Source organism: Mastigoproctus giganteus, chromosome 9 (genome assembly GCF_048544385.1).
Source record: "Mastigoproctus giganteus isolate SK-2022 chromosome 9, ASM4854438v1, whole genome shotgun sequence".
NCBI classification, from domain to species: Eukaryota; Metazoa; Arthropoda; class Arachnida; order Uropygi; family Thelyphonidae; genus Mastigoproctus; species Mastigoproctus giganteus.
The window spans coordinates 160,303,424-160,316,734 of NC_143583.1; the positions used below are offsets into that span (position 1 = coordinate 160,303,424).

The 13,311-nt window shown below is 38.8% G+C and overlaps 1 protein-coding gene across 1 annotated transcript in view; it reads right to left on the reverse strand.

Moving 5' to 3' along the window:
• The window catches only part of Tmtc4 (Transmembrane O-mannosyltransferase targeting cadherins 4), a gene marked incomplete at its 5' end in the record, with an annotated part of 433,994 nt that extends 423,037 nt beyond the window's left edge, over positions 1-10,957 (reverse strand). Inside the window, one exon of the mRNA XM_090380839.1 lies at positions 10,764-10,957. Coding sequence (XP_090236965.1) covers positions 10,764-10,957 — 194 coding nt within the window. The remainder of the gene's footprint in view (positions 1-10,763) is intronic.
• Between the last annotated feature and the right edge of the window lie 2,354 nt (positions 10,958-13,311).

Below are 13,311 nucleotides of genomic sequence, written 5' to 3' on the forward strand. Positions count from 1 at the left end.
AGATGCAAAATACATAATTCAGTTTGTTAGAAACGAAATGTTAAAAAGGCACCCGAGGTGGATGATATTAAATTAATGGGCCAGCAAAAGATGTCAGCAAACCATTAGTCATTATGACAGCATCATAATAGATTCAGGGAAGGTCTTCATAGATTGGAGATGTGCAAATGTATCCCCAATTTACAAAAAGGTGAATCAAAGGGAGACTTGATTTTACAGATTAATTTCAATGTAACTGTCTGGATTTGTTAAGCATTAATCTTGCCTCACCAATCTGACTGGATACTATAATGCAGTAACAAAGGCACTCAATGCAAAACATAATTCTAACATTACATACTTTGATTCAGAAAAGCTTTTGATACTGTTGGACACAGTATCAATCCATGATTCGACTGTTGATGATCCTACTCAGAAAGCTAACAAACTGAATAAGCACTTTGCATCTACATTCAACACATGAGGAATTCTTTAGGGAAGTGGAGGACAGAAGATGATTTTGTAATGACTGAGGACAAAGTGGAGGAGAAATTTTTCTAGTAAAACAAAAAGAAAGGCAGCTGGGATCTATCCAGTTATATTAAAGGAGGCAGCTAAGGAAGTAAGCAAACCCTTAGACATAATTATGAGAGTATCCTTGGACTCAGGGGAAGTCCCCCACGGACTGGAGATGTGCAAATGTATCCCCAGGGAATCAAAGGGTGACACGGGTAATTAATTAAATAATGTAGTCACTGGTTAAAGAAGCATTGCAGGATCATCTAGACAAGACTGAAGTAATAATTCAGACACAGCATGGGTTTGTTAAGCGAAAGTCTTGTCTGACAAATTTGAGTGGATACTATGATGTGGTTTCAAAGGAACTGGATGAAAAAAATAATTTTTATATCATATACTTCAATTTCAGAAAAGCTTTTGATACTGTTGCACATGAAAGACTACTGTACAAATTGGAGTAGTATAATATTCCAAGGGCAAGTTGCTGCAATGGATAAAAGGGAGATTGAGTGGGAGAAAACAGAGTGATAATCAATGGACACTGCTTTTCATGGACTAATGTTATTAGTGGAGTCCCCCAGGGTTCGGTGTTGGGCCCACTGTTGTTTTGTATATTTATCAATGATATTGATGAAGGTATATCAGGCTTAATGTCTAAGTATGCAGACAATACAAAGGTTGGAGGGTTGTTGATAGTAATGGCAGTGTGCTACTGCAACATGATCTAGAAAATTTGGGCAGATGGGCTGAGAAGCGGCAACAGAAGTTTAACAATGACAAATGCAAAGTACTGCATACGGATAAAAATAACCCCAGAGAAACATTCCAACTGTGTGGCAATACACTTTAAGTGGCAGTAAATGAAAAACACCTGAGAGTAATTGTGCAGTCAGATATGAAGTTTTCTAAGCAGTGCAGACAGTCTGCCACAGCAGGTCATGAGGTATTGTCAATGATATACAGGAATTTCACTAGTAGGGAAAAGGTAATTATCCCTTTGTAAGGCAAGGGTCAGACATTGCCTTGAGTACTGCATACAGGTCTGGAGGCCTTATTTTAGGAAGGATGCAGAGTTGTTTGAGCAAGTACAGAGAAGGGCAACAAGATCGGTGAGGGTTTTTTTTTTTTTTTTTTTTTTTTGGTAGTTGTTGGCGCATAGGCTTCTGTGGCCATAATGCACTTCCCAAGGTTTTTGCAGTACTTTGATCGAAGCCCGAGGTGGGAATCAAACCCGCGACCTTTGGGTTGCCAAGCAGGCACTTTACCCACCCAGCTAGACCGGTCGGCTTGGTGAGGGGAACAAAGGAGTCCACTTACCAGAGGAAGGCTTAAGTTCTGCAAATTGCAACAGCTGGAGACTAGGCACTTGCAAAGTGACGTGACTGAGGTGTATAAGGCCGGGAATGGGTTCAGCGGGCTCAATTCTGATGGGATTCTTGCTCCTGCTCAGATTACGAGCCTGAGGGGGCATAAATTAAAATTGAGGAAAAGCAGTTGTACAACAGATGTGCGGCCATTTGCCTTTAGCCAACGATTAATTGATTGCTAGAACAAACTTCAATCTGTCGTTGTGGAAGTTGAAACCTTAAATAAATTCAAAGAGGAACTGGACAAACTTTTAGAGGGAATAGATGTGTGAAATTGTTTTTTTTTTTTCTTTTTGGCTGATGCTACATTTTTTTTTTTTTTTTTTTTTTGATGAAAACCCCAAACATAAGAGAGGTTTTTTTTTTTTTTTTTTTTTTTTTTTTAGTCGTTGCTGCATCGGCTTCTGTGGCCATATTGCACCTCCCAAAGATTTTGCAGTTTGTACTCTGATGATCCAAGCCCGAGACGGGATTCGAACCCGCGACCTTTGGGTTGCCAGGCAGGCTCTTTACCCACCCGGCTAGCCCGGTCGGCACATGAGAGGTATTAGAACCTATATCACTTAGTACCGTAAATGGGTTGGAGGTTCAGAAGATGAATGAAGATATTTGTTGACATTAGACTTGAACTTCTGTAGATTGTAATTTTCAGGCAATACGTAAGAAGGAAGGGTGTTCCAGAAAATAGCAGTTGAATGAATAAATGAGGAAGATGAAAAGGGTGGTTCTGTGAGTTTGAAGTTGGACGCTAAATGGATGTTGGCTGGTGACGGAACCTGTTCGGACTGTAGTGTTTTGAAAGAGAGAGAGAGAGAGAGAGCGGGAATTATAGAAGCCAATTCAAAAGAACACCCTCCATGGAAGTATCTGTAGAAAAGGCAGGCAGTAGAAACAGAACGTCTATGAGACAGAGTGGAGAGAGATGAATCTGTTAGAGATGGGTGATTAATTAACCGAATTGCTTTCTTCTGAATGGAATCTAGAAACGTGAGAGAGGTTTTAGGGGCACTGTCCCAAATGTGGGAACAACATTCCATGATAGGGCAGATCAGCAATTTGTACAGAGTGAACATCTGTTTGGAAGAAAAGTAACACCACGAGTGATAGAGAAAACCAAGTTTCTTAGATATTTGTAATGTGCTTGTGCCAAGAGAGAGATTAGAAGTCAGGGTAATCCCCCAAAAGAAATATCATCATGCCTAGAAATCGGAGTGTCACCAAAGATAAGAATAGGAGCGGAAGAATCCTTTTTGCAAGATATAAAACAGAATTGAGTTTTGGAAGGATTGAAGTCCACTAAGTTGTCTTTGTCCCAATGGAGAATTACCTGGAGATCAGGTTTTAAAGAATTGTTAGTGGAAATTCGAGAAACTGAAGATGACTGAGCAGGGTGAGGTTTCTCAAACTGGAAAGTGGAATGTAATGTGCTATCATTGGCAAAACTATGGATAAGATTTCCGGTCAATGGAAGAAGGTCATTAATATACAAGAGAAAAAGAGTGGGCGAAAGACCAGAACCTTGGGGGACACCACCATTAGTGGAGAAGTTAGAAAACAGAGCCATCTACCATCAGTGAGTGGCCAGAGAGAAAACTGGATAACCAATTACAAAAAACAGTTAGCAAACCATAAGATCGAAGCTTGTTTAAAAGACCTTAATGCCAAACACAATCGAAAGACTTTGAGATGTCAAGAGCAACCGATTGTGTTTCAGCGAACGTTTCCATTGAATCTGTCCATAAATGGGTAACATAAGTCAGAATATCACCAGTGGATCGACACTGACAGAATCCATACTGGGGTTCATTGATCAGACGGAGGGTTTCTAGGTAGTTTAAGAGTTGGCAGTTAATTGATTCCTCCATTACTTTTTTAGAAAGAGTAGAAGTAATTACAATGGGACGATAACTGGATTGTAGTGATTTGTCATCCTTTTTAGGATCTGGCTGGATATGTGCAAATTTCCAAGCAGAAGGAAAAACACCTTTGAAATAAGAAAGTGAAAAAAGGCTGCAAAGTACAGGACTAAGAAGCACAGGTTTTGAGAACAAGGGGAGAAATACCATCAGGACCTGGAGCTTTCTTAGCGTCAAGATTCGTCAAAATCCTGACATCCTTATGATGGACAACCACAGGAGGCATTAAATGCAACATGTTGGGAATGGTAGGAGGTGTTTTAACAAGATGATTAATAAATGAGTTGGAATAAAAATGGGATGCTAGCAGGTCAGCTTTATCCTTGGCTGAAGTGACAACAGAACCATCTGGTTTGGAAAGAGATGAGAGCAGAGATTGGCAAAAGTTGCAGCCAATAGCTTTAGCAAGAGACCAGAATACTCAGCTACCAGTAGGGAAAGAAGCAAGTTTTCTACTCTTAGCCTGTTCAAAATCTAGTTTGTTCTGATTAATAACTGCTTTCCATTTGTTGCGCGCTTTGGTGTAGGAAAAAAATGAAACTGAAGAATTGGAAGCAAGCCAATTATGATATGCAACATTCTTCTCTTCAGCAGCCTTAGTACATTTATTGGAAAACCAAGGTTTAGATAAAGGATGAGATTTTAAAGTGGAGTGTGGAATAAAGGATTCCATTCCTACAAGAATAATTTCACTGAAACGACCTGAGCAAATGTAGACAACTGAAGTTTTGAATGAGTAATCCGACCAAGGAAAAGAAGAAATGAAATCTCCCAAGTCAAATCAATTTGCATTCTTGTAATGCCAAACAAGATGTTGAGAATAGCCATGAGATAAAGGCTCCGTTGGAGAAGAGACAATCACCAAGTTGTGATCGGAGGTGCCTAAAGGACCACTCACTTCAACCGTGTACTTAGAAGGGTTGCTTGTGTGAAAAAGATCAAGCGTGTTGGCTGTATGGTTAGGATTGTGGGTTGGCCACTCACACACTAGCAAGGCTTTTGTGGATTTATTGGATGATTGTTTTCTAAATCAGCATGTTCAGGAGGCAACTAGAGGGAGCAATACTCTTGATTTGATTATCAGTAGTGATTCTTCATGCATTAAGAATCTGCAGATACAGGAACCACTAGGTGGCAGTGATCACAGTGTGCTGAAGTAGGATTTACTCAAGGAGGTAACTACCATCAGGGGTAAAGGGAAGGGTTACTGCTTTCGTAAAGGCGACTACGATGGTCTGAGACAGTATTTAATTCTATACAGTGGGACTAACTGATGATGTTACCAACAGCAAACTCAAAATGGGAACCATTCAAAGAACTTATCTTGGAAGCTACTAGGCTTTACATACCGACTAAGAAATATTGTTCTAGGTTTAGGCCTAAATGGATGTCAGATGAACTAATGAGACATATGGCAGAGAAGAAAAATGCATGGGATACATATAAATTAACATGTGACACAGAAGCCTATGATAGATATAAGTTGATCTGTAACCAAGTTACAAAGGAGGTTAAGCAGGCAAAGGCAGATTACGAGAAATCTTTGGCAAGGGATGCAGAGAAAAACAGCATGGAGTTCTTTACTTATGTAAACTCTAGAAGGAAGGATGAATCAGATTGATCCACTTGATATCGGTGGTTCAACTGTTCATGATCCTGCTCAGGTAGCATTCACACATGAGGAGTTATTCAGGAAGGGGAATGCCATATATGAAGTAAACACTGGCAGTGAGTTAGATGATCTTGTAATAATTGAGAGTAAAGTGGAGGAGAAATTGTTGAAGATAAATACAAGAAAGGCACCTGGGGTGGATGGGATCTATCCAGTTATATTAAAGGAGGCAGCAAAGGAAGTAAGCAATCCGTTAGCCATAATTATGAGAGCTTCCCTGGACTCAGGGGAGGTACCCACAGACTGGAGATGTGCAAATGTAACCTCAATTCACAAAGGAGAATCAAAGGCTGACACAAGTAATTATAGACATGTGAGTTTAACTTCTGTTCCAGGAAAATTAATGGAAGCACCGGTTAAAGAAGAACTGCAGGATCATCTTCACAAGAATTCAGTTATACCTCAGAAACAGCATGGTTTTGTTAAGGGAAGGTCTTGCCTGATCAATTTGATTGGATAATATGATATAGTCACAAAAGAATTGGATGCAGGGAATAACTTTGATATTATATATTTGGATCTTAGAAAGGCTTTTGATACTGTTGCGCCTGGAAGACTGCTGCACAAATTAGAGCAGTGTGGCATTGGTGGCAAATTGTTACTATGGATAAAGGGATGGTTGAGTGGCAGAAGACAGAGTGGTAATTAATGGACACTGCTCATCGTGGACTAATGTTATTAGTGGAGTCCCTCGGGGTTCAGTATTGGGTCCATTGTTGTTTTCTGTATTTATAAATAATATTGATAATGGTATATCAAGCTTAATGTCCAAGTTTGCAGACGATACAAAGGTTGGCAGGGTTGTTAAGGACGCTACTGACGCTATGTTGCTGCAACAGGATCTGGAAAGGTTGAGCAGATGGGCTGAGAGGTGGCAAATGAAGTTTAACATTGACAAATGTAAAATAATACATATGGGAAACAGCAACCCCAAAGCAACATATCAACTCTGTGGTACTACACTGACAGTGGTAGAGAATGAAAAGGACCTGGGGGTTATTGTGCAGGCAGATATGAAGTTCTCTGAGCAGTGCAGAAGGGTTGCAAGAGTAGCTCATGGTGTCTTATCAATGATTATTATTTATTATTATTATTATTAGCAGCTATATGGTGCAAGGAAGCCTGAGGCTTATGCTGCACCAGCCAAAAAAAAAATTCTTGAGTTACCCTGAGAGAGAGAGAGAGAGAGAGAGAGAGAGAGAGAGAGAGAGAGAGAGAGAGAGAGAGAGAGAGAGAGAGAGAGAGAGAGAGAAGTAGAAGGGAATCACCAAGAAAGATAAGAATGATGATATCCAGCTCAGGACCCTGGGTGTGCCAAGCCCATACTCACCAGATGTGAGCCCCTGGAAGACTCAGAGAAGGGCAACAAGATTAGTGAACGGAACGAAGGGTTGCTCTTACGAAGAAAGGCTTAAGTTTTGTAAATCACAGTGTCTTGAGACTGGCACCAGCGAGGTGATCTGATAGAGGTGTATTGAATGGTTTGAGCATGCTCAATGCTGATGCGATACTGCCTCTTGCTCAGAATAATCACCTGAGAGGGCATAAATTCAAATTGAGGAAAGACAGATGTAGGATAGATGTGCGGAAATTTGCCTTTAGCCAGCGGGTAGTTGGTTGGTGGAACAGACTTCCATCCCTTGTTGTGGAAGTTGATAGCCTAAATAAATTTAAGGCTCAGCTGGACAGGGATTTCGAATGAATGGAGGGGTGAAGTGGAAGGGGTTTTTTTTTTTTTTTTTTTTTTTTGGCTGATGCTGCATAAGCTTGCTTTCTTGCATCATATGCCTCTACTAATGCTATGTTTATTTGTTTGTTATTTTGGAGCATTAGCAACTATGGCCATATTGCTGCGGGATATGCGGTGGTCATTCTGACCTTTCCGCATCCTCCGTATTTGGTGGTGATGGGCTCGAAGCCCGGTCTAATCAAGAAGCGTGTGCTATGCTCCCACCTGGCTACGGAGGCGCCCTTCTACTAATGCTAATTTATTGGAAAACCAAGGTTTAGATAAAGGATGAGATTTTAAATTGGAGTGTGGAATAAAGGATTCCATTGCTACAAGAATAATTTCACTGAAACGACCTGAGCAAACGTAGACATCTGAAGTTTTGAATCAGTAATCCGACCAAGGAAAAGAAATCTCCCAAGTCAACTCAATTTGCATTCTTGTAATGCCAAACAACTTGAGGTTGAAAACAGCCATGAGATAAAGGCTCCGTTGGAGAAGAGACAATCACCAAGTTGTGATCAGAGGTTCCTAAAGGACCACTCACTTCAACCCTGTACTTAGAAGGGTTGCTTGTGTTGAAAAAGATCAAGCGTGTTGGCTGTATGGTTAGGATTTTCCTGTATTCTGGTAGGTAAATGAACAATTTGTGCGAGGTCATTAGTAATTGCAAAAGCCTCAGCATCTCAACCAGCTGGGTCGGTGTGACTAGAAAACAGAAGCTAGATGGAGTTGTGAACATTAAAATCACCAAGGAAAATTACCTCATTGTTAGCAAAGTTGGACTGGAGAAAGTCAAGTTGCAAAGAGAGGAAGTCAAAGAGTTCCAAGTGATTAGTAGAGTCAGGAGAACAGTAGAGACAACAGATGAATTTGACAGAAGAAAGAGAGATTTTAAGCCAGAGAAGATCAAAAAGAGGAGATTCCAAATTACCAAGTTTCTGACAGGGAATATCAGAACGGACATATGCACAAGTACCACCTTTGAAGCAAAAGAAATCATACAGCAAATAATTTTTGCAATAAGATGAGCAGTGGTTGAATTAACTGATAACTGAGATTCTGTCAGAAAAAGTACATGGAGTTTAGCAGACTGTAAGTGGAAATGGACATCATTGAAATTAGAACTGAGACCACGTATATTTGTGAAATGAACTAGGAAGTGTTTGGGAGGTTTAGATCTTTTCGCAGATAAGTTTGCTCTATTAGTTTGACAATTCATGGTGTATTCAATAGTAAGAAAACTGTGGGGGGGGGGGTGCTTATGAAGTAATGAAATTTTTGGATATGGCATACACATAGTAGGAATATACCCAGATCCTTGACATAACATGGCCCAGACAATGCCCCAGCATACACACTACTTGGACTCCCTCCAGTCACTATCTGGCAGAGTAGAGGAAGCAAGATTATACATAATTGATCCAGAAACTTCCTAGAGAGTTACCAATAGGTTCAGTCCGGTGTACTGATTAGCGGCCGGCCTGCGAACACCATTTTAGAGCTGTACCCTCGAAATGTAAGGAAGTTTGGATCTCACCATGGTGTTCATCATAACCGCAAAAGACATCAATCATACTGCATGATGGAAGAGATGAGGAAGGGTTGATCGGAACTTAACTCTGGAGACTAAACATGGGTTCCACCACTTCAAGCCTCCAATAAACAAAGTGGTGGTATTTCACCAGTTGATGTGAGTCATCTACCACCTAGTATTGCCTGGTAACACAAAGGGGAGGCATTTCTCCATGTGGTGTGGGCGTCACACCTCGATCACTGCTTACATTGGTTCACACCTGGGTGGTCACCCACAGCGTGCTTGTGCATGGGGATTATACCTAGGATTCTTAACAGTCCCACCATCATGAAGGTGCAAGTAGAGGATTTGACTGTCACAGACCATCCGGACTTCACCGAAATTGGGTCTGCTTGACTTGAGTGACCCGAATATCAGTTCCATCAGCATTTGAGACTCCCAGGTAGCAAGCACAGCTTGTCTGGCACATCTGAGAGAATGTCTGCAACAACATCAAGGATACTTGCTTTCTTGTATCATATGCCTTTTCTGCTACTACAAAAGACTGATTTACAAATTGGAAGTGGTGTGGCATTTAGGGCAAGTTACTGCTATGGATAAGGGTTGGTTGAGTAGGAGAAAACAGTTATTATCAATGGTGCTGCTCTTCTTCAACAAATGCTATTGGTGGGCTCAATGCTGATTTTAATACTTATTAATGATACTGATGAAAACATATCAGGCCTATTGTCTAAGTTTGCGGATTATACAAAGTTTGGTAGGGTTGTTAGTAACAGTAATTAGAGTATCCTAATGCATAAGATCTAGATAAATTAGGCAGCTTGACTGAGAAGTGTCAACTGAAATTTAATATAGACAAATGCAAGGTACTTCATATGGGGAGCAGCAATCCGAGATTAATGTAATAACCATGTGGTGCCACACTCAGGGCAGTGTTGAATCAAAAAGACCTGGGAGTGTTTGTGCAGTCAGATATGTAGTTCTCTGAGCAGGCAGAGAACTACAGAACAGCTCATGTGGTTTTATCAACGATACACAGGAATTTTTCCGGAAGAATAAGGAAGTGATTATCCCATTGTATAAGGCAATGGTCAGACCACATCTTGAGTAATGCTTAAAGGTCTGAAGGCCTCATTTTAGGAAGGATGTAATGCTGGAACTGGTGCAGAGAAAGGAAATGAGATTGGTGAAGGGAACAAAATGGTGGTCTTAACAAAACAGGTTTCACTTCTGCAGAATGCAACATCTAGAGACTAGGCATTTGCATGGTAATCTGTTTGAGGTGTTAAGGCTTTGAATGGATTGAGCAAGCTCAATGCTGATGACATCCTTCCTCTTGCTTAGACTACACAGGAGGGATATATTCAAACTGAGGAATGATGGGAAAGCAGGAGGTTGCTTTTTTCTTTTCTTTTTTTGAACTGGATAAATTAGTAAAATAAACTTTAAACTTAGCTAAAAAGAATAAAATTAGTTTCTAACATTTAGTCAAAGACACAAAAATAAACTTCAATATTTCAAGATTTTATGATTGGAGAAAATAATGGAGAACAAGTTCCTCATAGAAAAAAAATCTCATTATATAAACTTCTCTGCTGGCTTTTCTGATCACCTTTTTGACCAGGGATTGAGTCAATCTAGATTAAAAAGGGAAGAAACATTTTTGGGCTTTCTTCTCAATATGACAGAATTAATCAACCTTTGGTGAAGCTACTTGACAAAAATATCCAGTTTTTTTTTCAGTCAAATTATAAAAAAAATTCTAAAAGTAGGATGGTTTCTCCCTGCAAATGTATTAAAATCCAAAGCTGCATATTTTCATCCAGTAAGCAGTGTGCATGTTAAATGAGCATTTAACACGTACAGCTTTTGAAAATCAAAATGTGATCCAAATGGAACATTCATAATCTGTCTGATAATGCTGAATTTAAATATTAGCAATGGCCATCAATGGACATCAATTTATACTGCAATAGATTACACAATAAAACATTTAGTACATATTACACATCCTGCTGTGAGCAAAATATAAAAATAAACTTACCGAAAGGTTAGCACTGTTAAAGGTCGATAAGACTTGTGACTGGTATTGTAGATAAGTTTGCTACCCCAAAAGTCATTTTTGAAAAGATTAGTCAAAGGTGTTGTAGCCTTCAGATCATTATTGTTAACCACTGCTTCTGAGTCATCAAAAACAAAATCTCCATACACACTATTCCCAAAGCAGAGGACAGCCAAAATAAATATTAACCATGATGACCACAGCAATAAACCATCTGGCAAAGGTAAAATAATATCCCATGATACTTTGCTTTTCCCAGGAGAATTATTTATATACACACTTTTTTCACTCTTAACATATGAAGTATTATTCCAGTTGTGATCTGTATGGAAAGTCATGATGTTTCAGCTCATTGTTCCACGTATCTTTTCAAACAAATCACTAAAGAAACAAAATGACAAAAATAAAACTAAATTCAACATATGCAATGTCTACCGTTTTTAAAAACTACAAAGGAGTATCCAAAAGTTCCCAGATGATAAAAATAAATAGGCTCCAGATAATAACACTGGTTAACTGTTTCGTCTTGAGGCACAAATTCATGATGAGCCAAGCCCTTACAGTCAAAAAAGGCCACCAACATGCTTTTGATGTTGGGACTGACTTACCTTGCTTTCTTTGGATGTGGAGATGTTTTGGATGTCCACTGAGATGGCTGCCATTTCGTTTCAGGATCGTAGCAATAAACCCACATTTCAAATCCTGTTATAATCCTCGAGAGGAAGTTCTGATTACATCTGACCTAATCCAACAGCGTCTGGCAGACAAACACATGCCTTTGTTTCTGTTCCTCGGTCAGCCAAATTTTGCAGAGATCCACTATATGTTCAATTCATCCATTAAAATGCATTAGCATGTTCTGTAAGGAAGTCCTAGCCTCTCAGTAATATCGGAAATGATCATTTGTCAGTCTTCATTGATGATTTGGCAAATTTTCTCCACGTTTCACTTATGCGACTCTTCAATGAGCAACCTGAATGCTTACAGTCTTCAACTGATGTTTTACCACGTTTGAATCATGTGAATACTCAAACATTTGTGTTCCTCCCATGGCACTATCACCAAAAGCTGTTTTGAGCATCTCAAACATTTCTGATGCTGTCTTTCCCAGTTTGAAGCAAAATTTCGTGTATTCACATTTCAAAAATTTTATTTATCCATTTCACGAATAAATAAAACTGCCAATCGAACTTAACAGGTACTATAATAAACAACTGTAGTGATGCAACACAGCTGGCTATAGTAGCAAAATTCACAAGATTAATTTGAGAGGTACTAACGTAGTGGCATCTACAGACAGAATGTTTTACTATTTGCAGTTCATGCTGAAGAATGGGTCTGGGAACTTTTGGATATGCCCTCATATATAAAATTTTGGCTTAAAAAAAGTTTTTCAAACTAATTTAGCAATAAATAAAAAAAAAGTTGTTAAATAAAGCAATTTTAAATCCATTTACATAAAGATATTTAAATAGATACATATGTACTATAATGACTTCCAAAATTAAAGAAACAGATGCTAATTAAATGTCATATCTTGAAACTGTACGAGCAGGGTAAAACATTTTGCTGGTTAGTATATCAAATTAACAAAAAAGCATAAGTTCAGCATGTGCCCAAGTACGTACACACACACGATTTATGTGCAGACCCACATAAACACAAGAAAAAACTGAAGGGGATCTGATTACTACAAACCTTCACTGTTTACGAATAGTATTCTTATTACAGTGGCACATAATGTTAAAAGTGAAACTTGTTAGCAGTGTTCACTGTAAATAGTCCCAAACGTTGAGCTGTTTATTTTACATTTTTAACGAACATTGTTGGAATGTGAAGTCAGTTTATTTTCTTTTACATAGGGAATTCCAAAAAATTAAGGCCAGCTTCATTTAAAGATGAGATGGCAACATACTCCATTTCATTTTAACATGAAATCACAATAGCATTGACTTGAATGAATCAGATAAGCTGAATTTACTGAAACAGTGAGAAGACACTGTGCACAAAAAAGTAGGCATATTTTTAAGTACTATTTACAGCAGCTAAACACACAAAAAGGATGGTAGACTGTGCAATTAATAGGAATATAAAGTACTGTATAGTAATTCATGTTTTGATTTGACTAACCCACTACAGCCACTCCATGGTTTATGTAATACTCGACACGGAAATTCTAATTTACATAAGTTTTTCCCAGCTTGTGCAAACGTATTTTGCATCCGTAAAAATAAATGGAGGTAATGGGAAAATATCGTAATGTGAACCCAATAACACATTGTTTGTTTTGGTAATTTGTTCCAAGACCTCAGAAGTTGAAATTTTCGCTATATAACTAAGCTATTTATCTCTCTAAAAAGTCATTTTTATAATGGAAATTGCACTACCCTTTCATTGTTATCATATGTTCCGTTATATAAGAATCAATTTTGAATGCCTTTGTTGATATTTTTCTAGAGAACATTTCTGGAAGTCACAACCATAAAACAAAAACAATTTGCACTTTCCAGTTTACTGGGCTTTTCTGTTA